Raw genomic sequence first — 18,858 nt, 5'->3', positions numbered from 1 at the left:
AGCCTTATTTCGCTTCCCGAGAGGAATTCTCCGAGGCTCTTCCAAACAACACTGCAATGATAGCGTCACACTAGGAATGATGGGCAGATGGGCAAGCTGAAAACTGTTAAAGATGCTGCTATTAAACCTGTTATCACCTTGAGGTGATTCTTTTGCTCCGCGATCCATAAAATTGGGGTGCGTTACCGCGCCTGCTCCCCGAATCAGCGCCGGTTACATCTCGAGTCCACGATTTCACCTTTCTGCCGGAGCTCACAAAGCGGGAAAACACTGCGCACGGCACAAAAGAAGCAGCGTTACTCTAGCTTTAATGCTACCGGTAATTAACTTTCACTAATGGCATTAATTTGTGAAAAAGGACACTGATGCTTCTCGGCAGTCGACACATTGTTTTAAACCGAGCAATTAATGTTGCTGTTGGCAGCCGGGGCTAACATTAACTGAACCACTGTGATCCGAAATAATAACGCACGCTCGTATCAAGGAAAATTGCTAAAAGCCGGTTTGCTCGCTCCGCGTTTCTCTAACTCTCAGCGATACGCAATTATATGAGCCGTTGTGCCGAGCTCTTGTTTACGGCTTCCGACAATTTGGGCTGCGTGCGGAAGGGACGTTGTAGTAAGAGGCGCATGTTGTTCAAGCAGTTGAATTCGTGTGTGAAATACAGGAAGGGCCGTGCAGTTGTGCCTTTGTTGAGTCGATACTTTGCTTGGGTGGCTTAACTGAAAATATACAGGTGAAGAATTCGATTTCAGTTTTTGAAGAAAATTAAGCCAAAAACTGAAATTTATTCCTTTTTTAACCACGCTGACACAGTTCTTTAATACTTCAGGGCAGGAACCTTTATCAGTTCAGGGTTAGAACCTCACTTCGCATTACAGCGGCAAGGAGAGGGTCTCGATCCAGCAACCTTCAGGTTATGGGCCCCTGTCTATAACCGCTAGCCATCTGCTGTCTTTAAAATGCTCTGTTCTACTGTATGGAGCTCCCCAGCAGTTTCCCCTGCCCTGACTCCGGTCTCCACCTCCAGGTTGGTGAGGACGTCCCAGATGCCAGGAAGTGCGCGTGTGCCAGCCACGTGGCCACCATCGCAGAGTTCTTCCAGGTCAGTGCCACCAAGGTAACCCCCCACCTCCCAGCCCACGTGCGGTGACGGGTCTGGACCTCCTGCTCTTCAGTTCTGATGCTGCCATTGCTTTGAAAACTTAATTCCTCCAACACACCCTTATGAAACCTTTCCATAATGCTTGAGACACTCAGGGGGTCAGGGGTTTGGGGCTACACTTGGCTCCCAGAGTTACCTACGCAAACACAGTAATGGGATTTTGAGAGCAGGGTGATGCCTTGCACGACCCCTGACCTCTCTGGGGTAAATCTCAATCCCGGATTATGCTGCAGCAATTGTAGTGGGGCAGCTTTAATTAATCGTATTAATCTTTGTTGTCGCAATACAATGACCGGCCGAACCCATCAAACGACTGCCGGATGTGCTCGGCGTACCTCCGCAGGTGAGCGCCGGGGATTAGGACACGTGCATCCTGGACATGGCGCGTTCTCGGGTGTCTTTGAACGCGGTTGCCGGAGGGGGACAGGGGACCGAAAAAGTGCACAGCGACACCTCCTGGTGCCTCGTAGCCCGGCGAGCGGGCGGCCGAGCGTTTGTGACTCAATGTGCCGCTTGCCGTGTCGCGCCTGTCGGAGCGCTCGTCCGCTTTGCTCGGTGCGGACGTGTGGGAGGGAGACGGGTAAAGCCATGTGAATGAGTCACAAGAGCTTTGCGCACCGGCAGACAGATGGCGGAGTGCGTGCGGCTCACGCTAAGGGGCGCCCCGACTCACCAGGGCCGATTGAGCCGGTTTGACAGGCAATTAAGGACGGCGCTTGGCAGCCGACACCTTTTCTCTTACGGCTACAATTAAAAAGAAGAGAAACTAGCATCTCACACGTATTTTTTGCTGTGCTTGCGTTTTATGCTGGGCTTAAAATACTGCATTTAATAAAAATGCTCACACAATTCTAGCAGATGTGCCCGATTTGCATTCCTTTACTTGTGATCTGGATTTTTCCTGCGGCGAGTCCCGATAGTTTGAGTTCTAAAGAAACAGGGATACTTTCAAAAAAGCCTCACAACGCTTCAGTGTGGAAGCTGTTTAGATTGGTTTATGTATTTATGTCATTTTTGTGGATTATTTGGGAAGCCAAATGAAATGTGTGTGCGATATGTGCGACATCACTTTTTTCCAGCGTCAGGGCTGAGGCTGCGTGCTTCTCATACCTGTTTTCTAGAGCACCGGCCTCCGCTTAAGGACACGGATCACATCTCAGACCACTCCCTCATCTCAGGCCACACCCCCAAACTTTCTGGCCACTCCTGTAGCCCCTCCCACTTCATTATTCTCTCCATTTAATGGAGAGTCGTGATTGTCCTCTGCAGCGAACTGTGTGCTCTGCTGAACAAAGTGCTTGCTCGGCTGTTTGTATTCCTCTAGCTCGATTCCCAGGGCCGGTCCCGCAGACCCGGGTTCAGCGACGCACCCGGCTCCCGAACTGATTCACAGCCCCGCTGCTCTCCCCGCAGGGTGTGAGCGTCATAATCAACGCCAGCAGCGTGGACGACATCGATCCCGCAGCCATCGGACAGAGGCTGACCAATGGAACGGCCCCAGTGGCGAGCCCCGTGCTCAGTCGGCTGCGAACAAGGGATGAGGAGCAGGCGGAGAACGTGGTGCGTGATGGTGGGACGCACGCCAGACGCTGCATTTATATTTTGGCTCCGGACGCTCTTGTCCAGGGTGACTAAATGAAATCGAGTTTCGTGCCAAACGTCTCTGCTGCCGAGACTGATATTGAAAGGCTTTCTGCGCCGGGAGGCATATTGTCAAAGGGGCCTGTTCCAGGAAAGCATTGAACTGATGTCCATATATGACGTGCTGCACTTCCCATGACCTCCTACACTAACCATTTGCTTTTGCGCCCTCTCAGGTACCAGCTGGTCAGAATGTCTTTCCCTCGCTTATTTCGTAAAGCGGTTTAAGTTAAATGTTTTGCTGCAAGGTTGGACAAGGGAAGGTTAGGTGCCGCAAGGTGAACGTCGGTTCATATGGCGGAAAGAAACAAACTAACTGTACTTAAGAATTACATGTCTGCAACTGTCTCTTTCTCCTAATGTAATGCGCACACGGTATTTTTTTACGAGATGTGCGTCGCTTTGGAGAAAGGCGTCTGCTAAATGAATAAATGTAAGTGTAAATGGAAGGTGGAACAGTTTTGCTCACCGGGGGAACCGATCCTGAGACCTTTGGCTCCTGGGTAACTATGAACGCTGCTGCACTGTACATGTGGTGGGGTCCTGCTTCTCTATTTGCGCTTCCTCGCGTTCCTTTTCTGAGCTTCGCTTGCATGATGGTACATTTCTGAGACCTGCTGCAGGAGAAGTGAAAGCAGCGTGTGCTACAGCTGCATGGGGTCCAAGCAGAGCAGCGCAGATCCTCCAAAGAAGGCACCTGCTTTAAAGCATAGCCAGTAATAACTGCAGCAGCATAGGTGATCGGCGCTGATTAGCTGCTACGAGGTGGCTTCATTGTGAGGTGCATACGGATTTATACCAGTCTGTCATCTGCCAGCATCTTGGATGTGTGTGAAGCCAGGAGTTGCGGGGCAGTGCTCCATACACCCCGCCAAATTCCCCTCCCCCCCCCCCCCCCCGGCTCACAGCTCCTCCCGCTTGGTTCTCCGCAGGGCACCAGATACCAGAAGACAAATGCCGAGATCGAAATGAAGAAAATCAACAGAGAGGAGTTCTGGGAGCAGGCCAAGGTAGGCCTTCGATTCGGAGCCCGTCAACGTGAGGGTGGGGCCCCGTGGGTGGGACCAGGAATGGAGACGGGATCGATGCGGCATTCAATACACCTCACCACCATTAGCATGAAAGACACACTCTCCTTTTTATCTGGCAGAGGCAATGGATTCGTTTTCTTAAGCGCTGTATTTCCCTGACTCATCAAAAACGAGTCGTGCGTAAAAACGGGATCTTATTGACCGTAGATCGCCCAGATGCCCCCCTTCTAGCCCTGTTCGGATTTATGGTTAGTCATTCACAGTGGTGCTGCTTCAGGCCTTTGTTTTGTACGTGTTGTCTCTGAGGCTCACCCTCCGCCTCTCCCTCTGCCCCCTGTCGCGCAGCGCGAAGAAGAGATGCGCAAGGAGGAGGAGCGCAAGAAGGCAGCCGAGGAGCGGGCGCGGTTCGAGGAGGAGCGCATGGAGCTGGAGCGCAAGGAGCAGGAGGAGCGCGAGAGGCGGTACCGCGAGCGGGAACGGCAGATCGAGGAGCACAGGTAACCCCCTCCCCTCCGAGGGGGGGGTCTGCGTGGTGTCAAGCCCTACCGGCACCGTCCATGTTGTATAAATGTGCCCTCTTATCCGCGTGTGCGCGTGTGTGTGTCCACGCAGGAAGAAGATGCAAGAGGAAGAGGAGGCCAGAGAGAGATCCAGACAGCAGACCCTTACCGTGAGGGAAAATTATGATTTTTATTATTGTTCTTCAACTGCTTTACATTTAGTTTTGGGTCTAAGGGTAGCTGGTAGTATAGTGCTTAAGGACACAGACAGGAGGGATGTTGGTTCAGCTCCTATTCAGTTTTTTCAATTCAATGTATTTTTATAGAGTGCTCTTCTCACGCAGTGACACTATTCCCCTTTGCTGCTTGAGCACCTGTGACCAACACATTAGAGTTGAATATAGTTTGTATATCCAAAGTGACTTTTACCCTCAAGTCACAGTCAGTGAAGGGTTAATAATGCACACATTCCCCCATTTATTCGTACATTAAATTCTGAATTTAGCTCAAATAAAGAAAAATACTTCGTAAGACTTTTTACTATTTGCATTCACATTGACTTACATTAAACACGTGAGTGCAACACATTCATTGGTATTCAGTGAAGATTTTCTGGCAGATTCATTCCATAATCATGCACAATGTTTCTCATGATGTTATTGATCACTGACACTCAGAAGCACAGGTGTAAAAAAAAAAAAAAAATACAAATAAACTGAAAAACGTTTTTACATTCGGAAACTTGTTACTCAGGCATTTGTAAAAGAGGATCCTGTGTTCTTTCCCAGAGCTGCTCAAGTAAATATACCCAGCACTTATACATTGGTACGTGCGTGAAATCAGAACGCCTCCATATGAGCAAAGCAACATTTCGAAATCCCTTTTGCTCTTTATTTACTTGGGTGAATCCTGCCTCTTACTGAGCCACACGCTCTGTCCATCTGTGTTTCCCCATGCAACCTGAAAGAGGAAGGAAAAACCCCTGACATCATCACTTCCCTCCGAGTGAAAAATCAGTGCTGTTGTCACAGCACATAAACAAAGCTCATACACACACATTCGGTATAGTTAGGCAATTTAATGCAACTTTTATTGAAGATTCTCATGAAAAAAATCAGTGCAAACTCAAATGCGATACACTGGTATCTCATGTTACAAACATTCGAGTTATGCATTTTCAAAGATGCAAACCTTCCTCAGTTTAATCATTGTCAATTACATTTTCTTTGCTATTTTATTTTGTAAAATTTTGGCACAGTGGTTGTCACTGTGTGGTGCTGGTGCAGGCAGCATGGTAGCACAGCGAGTAGTGCTGCTGTCTCAGAACACCTGGGGGTGTGTGAAAGGACATGGGTTCAATCCTTACTCAGTGTGTGTAGAGTTTGTATGTTCTCCATGTGTCTGTGTGGGTTTCCTCAGGGTGCTCTGGTTTCCTCCCATAGTCTAAAGACATACTGATCAGGTTCCCCCATAGTGTGTAAGTGACAGAGTGTGTTCCACTGATGTGTGGATGAGTGACTCCCTTGTAAGTAGTGTATCTAGCAGTGTAAGTCACCATGGTGAATAAGGTGTGTGGATTGATAACACTACACAGAGTTCATTGGAAGTCACATGGGAGAAAATTGTCTGCTAAATAAATGTAAAATTCCTGATTTTTGTGCAGCAGAAATGACCTGCATTTGCATGTGCCACCATTAGGTGGTAGTGAAACACATTCTTCCACAGTGCTTGAAAGTTTTTCAGTGTACAGTTTTAAGTATTAGTGATCAATAACAACAAGAGGACAAATGTGCTCATGTTTATGGGATGAATGTCAACAGGGGTTTGTGTAGACAAAGTTTTTTTTTTTTTTGTTTTCAGTTATTTTAAATTTTAATGTCGTTCAAAGTTAATGAATATGTTGAAATGAAAAGTCTCACATAGTATTTTTATTTAACAGAGCTATACACAAGGTTTGTCAAGAGCCTTCTCCCTAAATGAATATAACCCGTCAGTTACCTTACCCGTAAATAAAACAAATCTTTTTTATTAAAGCTTAACTGACAGCATAGATGACAAATTAAAGTTTAAAATGGCCTGAAGCTGATGAACATTGGACAACAGAATTGAATAGATGGTTGTGAAAAAGACAATTTTATTTTCAGTAACTTAAAACAAGGTTTAATTTTTATTCAATTTGATGTCAATAAAAAATAGTAAAAGCATTACCCTGAGGTGTACCAGCATCACGTCTGTGTTGTGTCATGTATACCCTGCCTGATGCCGTACGCTTCCAGGATACAGTAGAGCTCTGTGGCCCTGCACTGAACGAGGGGCTATTGAAAATAGATGGATGGATGTGTCACGGAAGCATTTTTTATTTCCTTTGAATCTTTTTCACAGCCTAACCCATTAATATGCGGAAGGATGTGTGTATCATTATCGATTGTGACTTGGTGATAAAAATTACTTTAGAGTTATGAACAAATCGAGTTACGAATAGATGTCCTGTATCAGTTGTATTCGTAAGTCGAGGACCCAATATTCAGTGTAATTTTTAGGTGGCCAATTAGGTTGATAGGTGAGATTAATTGTTTTCTGCCCGCTGCTGACATTGTCTCTTCTCCTCTCTCTATAGACAGAGCCCAGTTACGAGGATAGCGCTCAAGACAAGAGAGAGTCGGAAGTGGAGGTGGGTTGTTCTGCATACCTTCCACAAGGGGGCACTGGAGGCCCACAGTAAATACACTTTTTTATTGTTCCTTTTTACCTGCTGGGATTTGCTGAGTCAGCAGCAGGGCCTTGGTGCTCCATTGTCTAAAAATGGAAGTTGTTGTGTTATTTTTTGGATTAAGGTCAGTGTGCTACTGTGGGTGCTCCTTGAGCCCGCCTCCTGGTGGGCTCTCTGAGCGCTGATCCTGGAAGTGTGTCAGTGGGACTCTCTGGGCTCCGTGTGAGAGAGAGAGAGACTGCGTGTTTGTGTGTGCGCTTTCCCGAGACTAATGCCGCGTCTCCGCAGGAGGCGGCAGCCATCATCGCTCAACGCACCGACAACCCGCGGGAGTTCTTCAGACAGAAGGAGAAGGCCATTTCCAGCGGACTCGAAAGCTCGCCCATCTCCACCCACAGGACCGGTAAGGTGCCAGGGGGATGGGGGACTCTAAGGGGTGCCCAGGTCAACTCTGGGGGGAGGTGGCTCCTCCTTGCGCTACTGTGATCAACAGTGGTGGACAGCAAGGAGACCAGAAAACCATAACTGTGGAAATGTGCAGTCTCAGTTGTGAACAGTTATTGCTCACTGGTCTTTACTGGTCTCTGCGACGGATGTCCATCAGAAGGCCCCAGAAGGAGATTGGTGAGTGCTCCTCCTCCTTGGTGAAGGAGAAGGTGGGACACTCGCTGAGCATGGGGGTCAGAGTAATAACAGCAGCTCTGCTTGGAGCCAACTACTCACCATTCCAAAGCCTAGAGGACCAGAGATTTCTTGCATAAAGTGACCTTGGGAAATTCAGGAGCCACAGTGGACATGGGCTCTAGGCACTGAGGAAACAAGACGGTCAAAGAAACGTGGACCGCTATTGCGCTGCAGACCTGCCGTGTCACACAGGTCCAGTCTGACTGCTCTCTTCTCTCCGTGACCTCCGTGTCTCTCTCCATTTTCTTCTCTTTTGCCTAATTCCATCTTATTCTGCTCTTCCTTCTCCATTTCTGCTCTCTTGCTGCTTTCAGTCCACACTAATGAATTTGCGGAGACACACTGCTTTGCTCCGCTGCTTTAACCGCCCTCCTGGTCGTTCTTATCTTGACTCTGCCTCCCCCCCCACCTGTCTCTCCGTTTCCCTCTTTGTGTTTCCCTTTGTTGCTCTTCCTCGTCCTACCTCATCCTCCATCTTTGTGTGTGTTTGTGTGTGTATGTGGGTGTGTGTGTGCGTGCATGCGTGCGTGTGTGTGTGTGCGTGTCCTGCCCTGGGGGCCCTGTCTCCTGTCCGCCAGGCCGCTTGGACAGTCCATTCTTGAAGCAGCAGCCTGTCGAGCCGATCCCGCCCCCCACGCGCACCCTGCCGGTGTCGCCTGGTCCACCTCACTTCTGGTCACAGCCAGGGCCACCTGGTAGGTACTGGGGCTCCCTCTCCTGGCAGGAAGTGGGTGTATGAGGGCTTCCAAGTTGCCACCGCCGAAGTTTCAACCACCCCCCTCAATGGCCTCATGAGCTTCAGCTAAACCAGCTCTCACATGCTCCATGTAGGCGTTCCACAGGGCTCTCTCTGGAGTCCCATCCCCAACATTTTTAAATACGTTTGAATTAGCCATATGGTGGTGTTCTGTATCCAGGCTTGCTCCATGATTCCTCCCAATCTCCCAGCATCCTTTGTGATGACAGTATGTGATGAAACCAATGCTCTCTACATGTGAGCTGCCATGGGATGTCATCATGGGTTGAGCGTAGGTCCTCTGGGGATACGGAAAGCCAGGGCCCTTCTCACCCACCGCTACCGACATCCTACTAAGTTAGTAACACACAGGTAACTACAGTGCTGTGGAAAATACATTTGCTCGTTTTGCAAGTTTCTCTATTTCGGAAGCTTTTATTCATTCATTTTGACCAGGTGTTTTTGTCAGTTCTAGTAGTATATGAATGGGGCCTGAGAGAGAAAAAATGACACAACATTGTTTTATGTCAGAGGGGGCGCGGTGGCGCAGTGGGTTGGACCGGGTCCTGCTCTCCAGTGGGTCTGGGGTTCGAGTCCCGCTTGGGGTGCCTTGCGACGGACTGGTGTCCCGTCCTGCGTGTGTCCCCTCCCCCTCCGTCCTTATGCCCTGTGTTGCCGGGTAGGCTCCAGTTCCCCGCGACCCCGTATGGGACGAACGGTTCAGAAAATGTGTGTGTTTTATGTCATTTTCATGGTGTGGAAGTTAATGGAATTTGCAATCTTGGGTGTTAACTTTAATCAGTGTAACTAAAGATGTAATTAGAGTCACGCCTGTCCAATATAATGTTCAACTAGTTTTTTTAAATTTGTGAACAAACATTATTAACAGACATATTAAGCACAATTACGAAATACAACAGTATAATAACAACAGCCAACAAGCCACAAATGGGGAATACATGGACATGTGCAAAACTAAACAGAGCAAACAGTCAAACAAGCAAATAAATAAATTAAGGGATGTTAACCCTTTCTTGTTAGAAGAGATTTTCTAAAAAGAAGGAAGGAAAAACTGTAATTCAGTGAAGAATAGTTCATAGTTAGGCTGAGATTTAATACCTCTTGTGATCTTTTTTCAACTGGTTACACCCTTACCAAGCAGAAGTTGAGTTGGAAAGCAGAGATTCATATATTCATTGGGCTGCAGTTAAAGGAAGTGTTTGAAGAAGAGAAAAGCAGAAAAGCTGCTGAAGCCTCTTGCTCTGGACAGGGTTACACAACTGTTTGTAAGGCACTAAACTTCCACCAAACCACTGTTAGAGCTGTGGTCATCAAATGGAGAAAGCTACAACAGTGATGAATCTGCCAAGGAGCAGCTGTTCTGAAACATCCAGCTGCCAAAACCTCTCCTCAGTCAAGTCATTTGTGATCTCAGAAAGAACCTTCTCGGGTCAGTGGTCATGAGTCTCAATAAGAAAGACATTGCAAAAATGGGATACATGGGAGGGTGGCAAGGTGGAAACCACTGCTTATGAAATCTCAAGAACATGACATTTTGTCTGCAGTTCACTAAAAAGCACCTGGATGTTTCATAAGACTTCTGGAATGTTCTACAGAGACCCAGTTTCATCTGGCAAAAGCCAATTACTCCAATTCAGAGTAAGAAGCTTCTATTGTGCAGTCTACTGTGGTGGTGGCAGTGTGATTGTGTGGGGATGTTTTGCTGCTACAGGGCCTCAGCTCTTTGCTGTTATTGAAGGAATAATGAATTCCTCTTTGTATCAGAAAATTCTAACAGGAGAATGTCAAGCCATCAGTGCACAAGTTAAAGCTGAAGTGAAGCTGGGTAGGAACGTAGAGCTCAGAACCCTTTATGACCAGTATATAGCGTACTGGAATTTGTTGCTCGGTGCCGCACGTGAACAAAAGATAATAACAATATACAAGACAGCAAAGGACAAGAGAATAAAAATATAGAAAACAGTCACTATATGCAAAAATAATTAAAAGTGCAGCAATAATGTTTAATGGTAATATAATATAATATGGTCATGCAGTGGGACGATACCAAATATTCAAGTCAGCATCAGAATGCCTGAAAAAGTAAACAAAATTAAAGTTACACAATGACTTAAAAAAGTTGTTGTTCTGTCAGCACCAGAAAAGAGCTATTCATTTTCAAAAATCTGTGCATGTTGCTGAGCTCAAGCATCTCTGCAGGGAGGGGTCAGCTAGAAATCCTCCACAACGATGTGAGACCCTGATCAACAGCTACTGGAAGTATTTAGTTGCAGTCATTGCAGCTAAAGGTGACACAACAGTTACTGACTTACTTTTTCACGTTTGTGATCGGTGCGTTTTATTACACCAAGGAAGTGATATAAAAACCATGCTGTTGTCACCTTGTCTCTCTCCGACTCCATTCATGTTATCCTAGAACTGGCAGAGATCTGATTAATGCGTAAAAAATCTGAATCGAAACGAAAATGGCAAATACCTTCTCACAGCCCTGTAACTGACCTGTGGTTTGACACTTCTTCCACCCACCAGTCTTTCACGTTCCTGCCTATTAAATGTGAGATGGTGTGATTGTGTGAGAAGTTCTTCCTGCACGTCTGACGTGGGGCAGTGTGGAGCTCCAGGGGTGGATGGGTTACGAACTTGCCTTGCGAACATCCCTCCGCCGACTAAGCGCCTTTCTCTGTCCTCACGCTTCCTCTTGACGGGCGGCGACCTCACTCCTCCCGCGCCCCCCTGCCTCCATCGAACCTGTGAGTTCGCTCTTCTGCCCGCCCGTGTGTCGTATACATGCCCCTCATGAAGCCCGCTCCGTCATCGTGTTCTGTGACCGGAGCTCAGCCTTGGTCTAGGGGAAGGGTTGCCACAGCCTCCATCCCCCCATCTTCACAAAAGTTCCCCCTTGGTATTTTATGAGTCAGAGCTCAGCAGGTGGTGCAGTGGTCATGGAGCTGAATGGTGACTAAATGGTGGTTGATTCCATCCCGCGTAAATAATTTATGGCAAATTATTTATGTGTGTTCGCTGCCAAGACTCCTGTGTGGTCCCACAATGTGACTGGGGGGTTGTTGATACTGGGTGGTGGTGCGGTGGCGCACTGATGAGCGTGGCAGTCCTACCCAAGCACAACACAGGCTGAACGTGCATCTGGTGACTAAAGCCATTTATTGCTGTGTGTGTCTGTGGCTCCAGTTCCTGGTGCTGTTATGTCTGTGGCCTTCTCCCTCTCTCCCTCTCTCTCTCTCTCTCTCTCTCTCCCCTTTTCTGTCTTTTGTGGTCACCAGTGTGTTTCAGAACAATACACACATTTTTGTGCGTCCCTCTGACTGTGATCTGTGTCCAAATCCTTTTGGATGACCAGTGTAATAAATGGCCGTAATTTGAACATTTGCTCCCTGCCCACCCACATTCCTCTTCGTGGCATGACACACCGAGCCGCTTTCTACACTACAAAGTCTTTCCTAAGCAGATGCTTTCTGTGAGTTGCTCTCTCTCTCACACACACACACACACACACACACACACACACACACACACACACACACACATCTACAGAGTTTGTTAGCGGAGAGCAAATGGCAGCAATTACAGCTGTCGCATCCGCTTGAAAGACCCAGCTTTGAATCCCGTTTCCACTGTAACAGCCTTGATCAAGGAATTTACCCTGAACTAATACAATAGAAATTACCCAGAAGCATTATTGGATAAATAATTAAGAGTGACCTGACCAAGCCTCTCATTGCAAATCATCTTTGAGAAGAGTGTCATAACAGAGCATAGATGCAATCCCTTCATTCCCATCATCAGTTACTCTGTAATACTGTATGACCCTCCTTAAGTGTACAGTACATAATTTTATAGCTGATATGTACTGTACACTTAACACAGACTAAATCTACGTACTTATGACAGTCAGTGTTTATGCACTAATTCAATCTTTAATCAGAAGATTAAAGATGAAAGAAATGAATGAGGACGAAGCGACGCTCGGTGGACAAGTGGACGTGGTTTGGAGAGTCCAAACAGGACCATGATCACTGACATTATAACAGGTGAAAGTAGCGCTCGGGGCTGATGGAGGTTGAGATCTTAACGCAGCGCAAACCCAACTATGACAGGGAAGAAGAGCTCGTGGTGGCTCTGCTCTCGCGACACTCAGCTCTTGGTAGGAGCTCAAAATCCAAATTCCATCCTCTTAAAAGCAAAGAAATGCCTTGGAAAACAGAGCAGCGCTATAAAATGAAACTCCTCGTAAAATTCAAATTCTCTTAACTTGAATGGGCGTATATCAGGATACCTCTAAAATATGATGACGCTGTAGTTTGGAAGGGTCACCAGCAGGAGGCAGTCTGCTGTCCACGTTGCAGGAACATGGGGCCAGTTTGGGCTAAGGAGAGCAGTCCCCCCACCCACCCACCCTTGATGCTTGCACTCAGTGGTGGCTGCATGCTGGAGGTGTCACTGTCACGACTTATGTTGGTGGGGGGTCTTGGTGGTCTGCAGCTCAGAGGTGAGACACCTTGCCTGCCCTGGCTCCCTTTCCCCTCAGGTGGCGGTTCGAAGGAGAGCTGGACTGGAGCGGGGCTGGGAGGGAACAGAGGGGGAAAGCCACATGTCCGGCCCAGCTCCCGCGACCTTGGCGCTTCATTTGTCACCTGGTGGGTGTGGTCTGTGAGTAGCCAGGGCGTGACATCTCCCTCTCCCCTCCCTCCCAGATGACCTGACCGAAGGGAGCTCGGAGCGCAGAGCGGACACCCTCGGCCCCTCCACCATCCCCACCATTGTGACCACGCCCATCCAGGAGGAGGACGACTATCCCAATGAGTGGGGTGAGCTGAAACCACCACCACCACCACCACTGCCGCTCGTGGGTGGATGTATGGCTGCTGCTTTTGATACTTTTCGGGAAAAGTTCTAATAGCGGTTGAACCACTGAAAGGTTTCATGACATTGATGAAAGTGCACTGCTTTCAGGTTGTTTATCGGCAGTGCAATTAAGGGCTTTGATGGCCAAGCAGGACTGTGACCAGAGGACCGTGTGACTGTACTACAGTAGTCATTGAGACTCCTGCTAATGCCTCTCCTTCTGCCCCCCACCAGACCCCGAACCTGAGCCCGAGCAGCACGCCCCGATTCAGGAGTCAACCCCCGCCAAGCCAACCCAAAGCGTGGCCCCCCAGGCTAGAGACATGCCCTCCTCCCCATCCCCGCCCGTCGCCGAGGCCCGCGATCTCTCGCACTTTGACGCGCAGCCCGACGCCCCGCCCCAGCAGGAGACGGACAGCCTGCTAGACCTATGGGAGTCATCGGGCCCTGCCCCCGCCACTGCCCCCTCCCAGGCCACCCAATTGATGGACCTGATGGGGGACCCCGTGGAGGCTTGCCCTGCGGACGTGAGCCCCGCCCTCCCGCAGCCCCTCCTCTGCTTCGACGAGCTGCCCGAGCCCCCCAGCTCCTTCTGTCAGGAGGACCCATCCTGCAGAGTGGACCTGGCTGGACCTCATGAGATGACCCTCAGCTACCAGCACGCCCTGCTGCAGGCCTCCGGCTCGGACAGCCAGGAGCTGGATGATGGCCAGCTGCTCATGACCAACGGAGATGCTCTGCTCAAAGAGGGCACCCAGGTCAGTGGCCAGCTGTCCCATAGTTCCCTGGGGCTCCTGTGTAGCAGGTGGCACAGTGGTCAGATTTATGTTAATTAATGTAGCTGATGCTTTTAATTGTAAGTGTTGTGCTACTTAGTTATTTACACATTTATACAGCTGGGTAATTTCACTGGAGTAAGTTATGGTACTAGGGTAGATACCTCGCTCGAAGGTACTATAGCTGGCATTTGAACCTGCGACATTTGGTTCTAAAAGCAGCGGTTCTAACCTCTACACTACCAGATCTGGATTTAGACTGGGAAGTTGCAGGTTCGGAAACATGCCTGTTAACTATCAATATATCTTTATGGTGTATACAGCACAGTATAACGGGATGTGCAGCTTACGATGGAGTCCGTCGTAAGTCGAGCACCGACTGTGAAGTAAATACATCGTTGGGCGCTTATCGCTCAAGGGACATTTCGCTCCTGTCCCACTAGATGGCAGCCGCAGCACCGTAACTTTCCTCGTATGCAAAGCGTCAGCACATTTTCTTGCTTGCCTGGCAAAGCGGAGGAGGAAGTGACGTATCGGTAATGCGCCGATGCGCTCGTCTCACTGCGAGAGGCGGAGTGATGGGTTGCTACGGGAGACCGGGGGCAGCGCGGTTGCCAAGGCAGCGCGGCCAGTGTTTGTACCGGATGCTGCTGTTCAGAATATGCTGTCCGTTTGCTTTGCCCCAGGCGAGCGAGGGCTACTTCAGCCAATCGCAGGAGGAGGAGTTCGGCCAATCAGAAGAGTGTTCGGCGAAGGTGACTCCGACGCCGGTGTTTTATAACAAACCTCCAGGTAAGAGTTGACATTAAGGCAGTGGGTTTGTGTCTCTACTGCTATTGCTAGAAAAACTAGAGCCGATCCAAGTCTCACACAGTTATTCATGGTTGCGTAATCCGAGTTGTTTCGGTCTTGTGCAACACGTCGAATGTTGAATGGACAGGAAGTATGTGCCAACTAAGCAGAATGATATATTTGTGACACGCCTTCAGAGATTGACATCACATGCTGGGACACGGATCCCGTACTGGAGGACGACGACTAACGGCGCGGCCGAGCGGAAGAGGGAGGTAGAAGAGACTCGTGTCGAAGAAACTAACTGTTTAATAATTAATTAGTCTTGCATTTAAACAAAGAAAAACAAAATGTCAAATGTTCAGAAAAGGAAGTGAACCGCTGAAAGGAGTTGGGTTATTGTTAAAGATGCAAATGAGCTTGCGGGCTCCTCGAGATGCCTCTCCGTAGTTTCCTCACGGGGAAGTCGGCAGGGGCTGTCGCTCAGCGGGCCGGTTGGCACCTCTTAGCCGGTGGAGCTTCCTGTCCCGCAGCGGGCCAGAACTCTGGACTCTCCTTTTTCACCGGTTCGGAGCAGATCCCCTCGTGCGGCGTACACACCTGAAGGGTGAAGTGGCTTCTTTCGCACCCTAAAGACCCCATTTCCCCTCCATGGGAAAAAGCTGCCGCTATTCCTTGTGCTGGAGGAAGATCTGCGTGACGCTCCGCTGTTTGATCACGATTTTTCCATAGCATTCAGCCCGGGGTTCTAAAGGCCGAGCGCCTTTCTTCCGGCTCAGGAACTCAAGGGAGGGGGGAGAGGGGGCACGGCCTTCGGAGGAAGCGACGACTCTGCCGGTGCACGGAGACCCCGAGGTTTCACAATCGTGGACCGTACGACACCCGGGAAGAACGGAGGGGAAGACGAGTTCGGCACCGCGTTGCTTCTCTATTACGTGTGCAGTGAAACATTGTATCCTAGATATTGTGGCGTTGTATCAGCGGCAGTATCGCTAGTCGCCTAGTCGGGATGTTCGGAGGATACGTGCGCTTTTCCTGCAATACTATTCCATGTGCGTTCCAGTGCGTAGAGTTTCGAGTAGAGAAGCCGCGTTCACGATTCGCGATTCGGCTTTCATTCCTGTAGCTCTGTCTCGTCTCGAAGACCCGGACGGCGAGGGTTCGACTCGGGCGCCGCCACATGAGTTTGGTTGGCTTTGGCTTGCGTTCACGTGTGGCTGGGCATCGGTGGCACACTCGAGCATTTACTGGAGCGGATCCTGGGAAGAAAAGAAAGCAGGGCTTCCAGAAAGGCGCTACTTTTTCGCACAGAGCCCGTCTTCTTGCGATCACGGAGCGACTCCCGCTAAAACTAATAAAAGTATCGTGTCGGACTGCAGTGTTAACGCTGCTGTCCTTTTCCGGTATTACAGGCCATATTTTGACTCTTTCCGAGAGGTGACATAGCAGTTAATTTACCACGTTTTTCCCCATCTGCATCTGCTCTCATAGTTTTACCTTCGCGCCAATTTCTGTTCAATGTCAACACAGGTGAAAAAGATAAAAACCACTTGGCAGAAACTGTTAAGACTGCGGAAACTCAAGACTTTGTGTGTGAAATGTGGGGAAAAAGAACAAGTCAAAAAAAAAAAAGATGGACACGGACTCGTCGTCGAAAACGCAAATGCGCCTTGCAGGTTTGCCATCTTCCCAGACTGGTCGCGGCCCGCGAGAAGACGCGAACCTGGCGCAGCGCCTCGAGCGAGAGCCTGAATGCAGATGGGCCTTAGCAAGCAATCAATAGCAAGCAATAAGACTAACCTATGTAGTATAGCAGTGTAAATAACCGTGATTCTAGGAAAACTAATTAAGCGCTCATAATTAATGCTGGTGTTATTTATAATCGTATCCTGGAATTATACAACCAGAGGTGTGCTGTCAGACTGAGTGAGATATTTTTTGAACTTTTTCAAGTGCAGAGATTTTTTTTGGGAATTAGTGACTTTCTGTGATTTTCCTTTTTTTCGCCACGGAGTCCAGGGCCACGCCGTTCGAGTCGACCTGCATCTTTAACAATAACCCTCAGCCCACTTGTCTCCACCCTGAAACTCCACAGTAGTGTCTATTACGCTCTGTCCCCGTCTCACTGCTAGGAGGCTCCCACCTGTCCCGTCCCACCTGTCCCACAGCGAGCCTTTCCATATCTTCCTTTCTTTTTTTTTTTTTCTATCTCCTACCTTGGTTTCCGTCCGCTTCTCACCAGCTCCCTTTTTTGAAACAAGCACAAGACTTTTTTTGTGACATGCTCTGTACTCATGTATGTTAATAAAGACTTTAAAAAAAAAAAACTTTCAGAATGTCTTGCAGTGCTGCTCTTCCTGTCTGGAATTTTGCTTTTTACCAGTGGACGAATCCAAAGAAATTTGGCCTAATTTATTACATTAATACAATAAATTTCCCAAAAATAATGTAAACGCTGCTTTATAATGTCCACCCATCTATTATCAATAACTGCAAGTCCAGTGCAGGGTCCCAGTGATCCAGGCGTTGTCCTGGAAAGACAGTGTGTAAGACATATTACACATTAGATGAGATGCAAGTCCATCAGAGGGCAATTGTGTTGTCTGTCTCTCTCTCTCTCTCTCTCTCTCTCGCACACTAGGGGCAATTCACCTGAAACACATGTCTTTAGACTGTGGGAGGAAACCCATGCTGTACCACATGGTCATTCTCACATAGACATCCCCTGAGAATTGTACCACTAAGGGTATTTCTTGATCGTCATTTTGGAAGCAAAGCTGATTTGCTACCTGAAGGACAGACCAGTAATGAGGAAAGTGTAAATGAGCAGGCCTGGAGATGGTTATGAGCAACAGTGAAGTGTTGGCTGAGAGAGACCACAGCACCACCGCTTTCCTTCTATACATAACATTTTTTATTAAAGAGACGTTGGCACAAAGTATGGACTACTTTACACAAGCTCCGTCGGGACACATTTATGAAACCGTCGCTGTTTCTCCGTGTTCGTGACTAAGGCCTAGACAGGAGGCTTGAAGTACCACATTGGTCCAAATTCACACATACAGCACACTTTGCAGAACATGCCCTAAATTTACAGTATGTGTGACTGAAAATGTAGAAGCCATGTAGGACAACACACAGTTTTTTTTCTTTTTTTTTTTTTTTTTACACCGTTTTGGCTGGAATGTTACACTGCCCTACTATGTCCATTTCTAATTTTTAAGCAAGTTCTCATTCTGTGGCTTATATACAGATACAAGAGGAATGTTCTCAATTTGATGGCAAGGGTGGAGAACGAGAACGTTGTCTCCTCGTACGTGGCTCGGGGCTGTCAAGTCTGTCAGTCGCTCTTTCAGCATACTGCAATGCTAAGACCGTGTTCAACAGACCGCATTCGGTGCCCATTGAAGGGCGCAGTCTCCGAGAGGTGTCACTCCGTTGCCTGGCAACGTCTGAATGGGCCGAGAGCGAGGTTTACAGCACCCCGTCTACTGCCGTTAAACGAGTGCCTCCAACAATGTGAAACCGGGGGGGGGGGTATGCTATTTAACTTCCAACAAAATAAGCCAAGTATCTATAAAAATATATGTATTCTTTTCAAAAAAATAAGTTACATACTGTATAACAAACAGAAAACATGCCAAAAGCGATTGTCTAGAATTAAAGCTCAGAACAAGCAAATCAATAAAATTTTCTGAATTATATAAACCTTTCCCCCGCTGTCCGCCTTTAAAGTGTTGCGAATCACTCGTAAAAAAAAAAAATACAGCAGCACCTTCAATTTTAAATGCACTAGACAAAGACAAGTTGTCCTTGTAGCCATCTTGGAAACGTTTTTGTCTTTCGATAAAAAAAGGTAAACAATATTCCCATTCTCAGTTTCAAATGGAAATTTGAATTGAACATGCAAAGCCACAGACGAGAGCAATATAAAAAAAA

General features: G+C 48.2%; 1 protein-coding gene across 4 annotated transcripts in view; it reads left to right on the top strand.

Annotated features, from left to right (window-relative positions):
• Nucleotides 1-17,246, top strand: part of dbn1 (drebrin 1) — a 64,654-nt gene extending 47,408 nt beyond the window's left edge. Inside the window, exons 4-15 of one of the 4 annotated variants that reach the window (XM_018728538.2) lie at nt 1,031-1,120; nt 2,579-2,725; nt 3,739-3,816; nt 4,183-4,334; nt 4,450-4,507; nt 6,955-7,008; nt 7,336-7,450; nt 8,310-8,426; nt 13,201-13,314; nt 13,586-14,109; nt 14,814-14,919; nt 15,117-17,246. In XM_018728538.2, coding sequence (XP_018584054.1) covers nt 1,031-1,120; nt 2,579-2,725; nt 3,739-3,816; nt 4,183-4,334; nt 4,450-4,507; nt 6,955-7,008; nt 7,336-7,450; nt 8,310-8,426; nt 13,201-13,314; nt 13,586-14,109; nt 14,814-14,919; nt 15,117-15,169 — 1,608 coding nt within the window. In that variant the 3' untranslated portion in view covers nt 15,170-17,246. The remainder of the gene's footprint in view (nt 1-1,030; nt 1,121-2,578; nt 2,726-3,738; nt 3,817-4,182; nt 4,335-4,449; nt 4,508-6,954; nt 7,009-7,335; nt 7,451-8,309; nt 8,427-13,200; nt 13,315-13,585; nt 14,110-14,813; nt 14,920-15,116) is intronic. The other 3 variants (XM_018728539.2, XM_018728540.2, XM_018728541.2) reach the window with 3 other exon arrangements.
• Nucleotides 17,247-18,858: the final 1,612 nt, after the last annotated feature.

The sequence above is a fragment of the Scleropages formosus genome, chromosome 14, assembly GCF_900964775.1.
Source record: "Scleropages formosus chromosome 14, fSclFor1.1, whole genome shotgun sequence".
NCBI classification, from domain to species: Eukaryota; Metazoa; Chordata; class Actinopteri; order Osteoglossiformes; family Osteoglossidae; genus Scleropages; species Scleropages formosus.
Note: the sequence above shows the minus strand (reverse complement) of the source record. Positions and strands in the feature narration are given on the sequence as shown.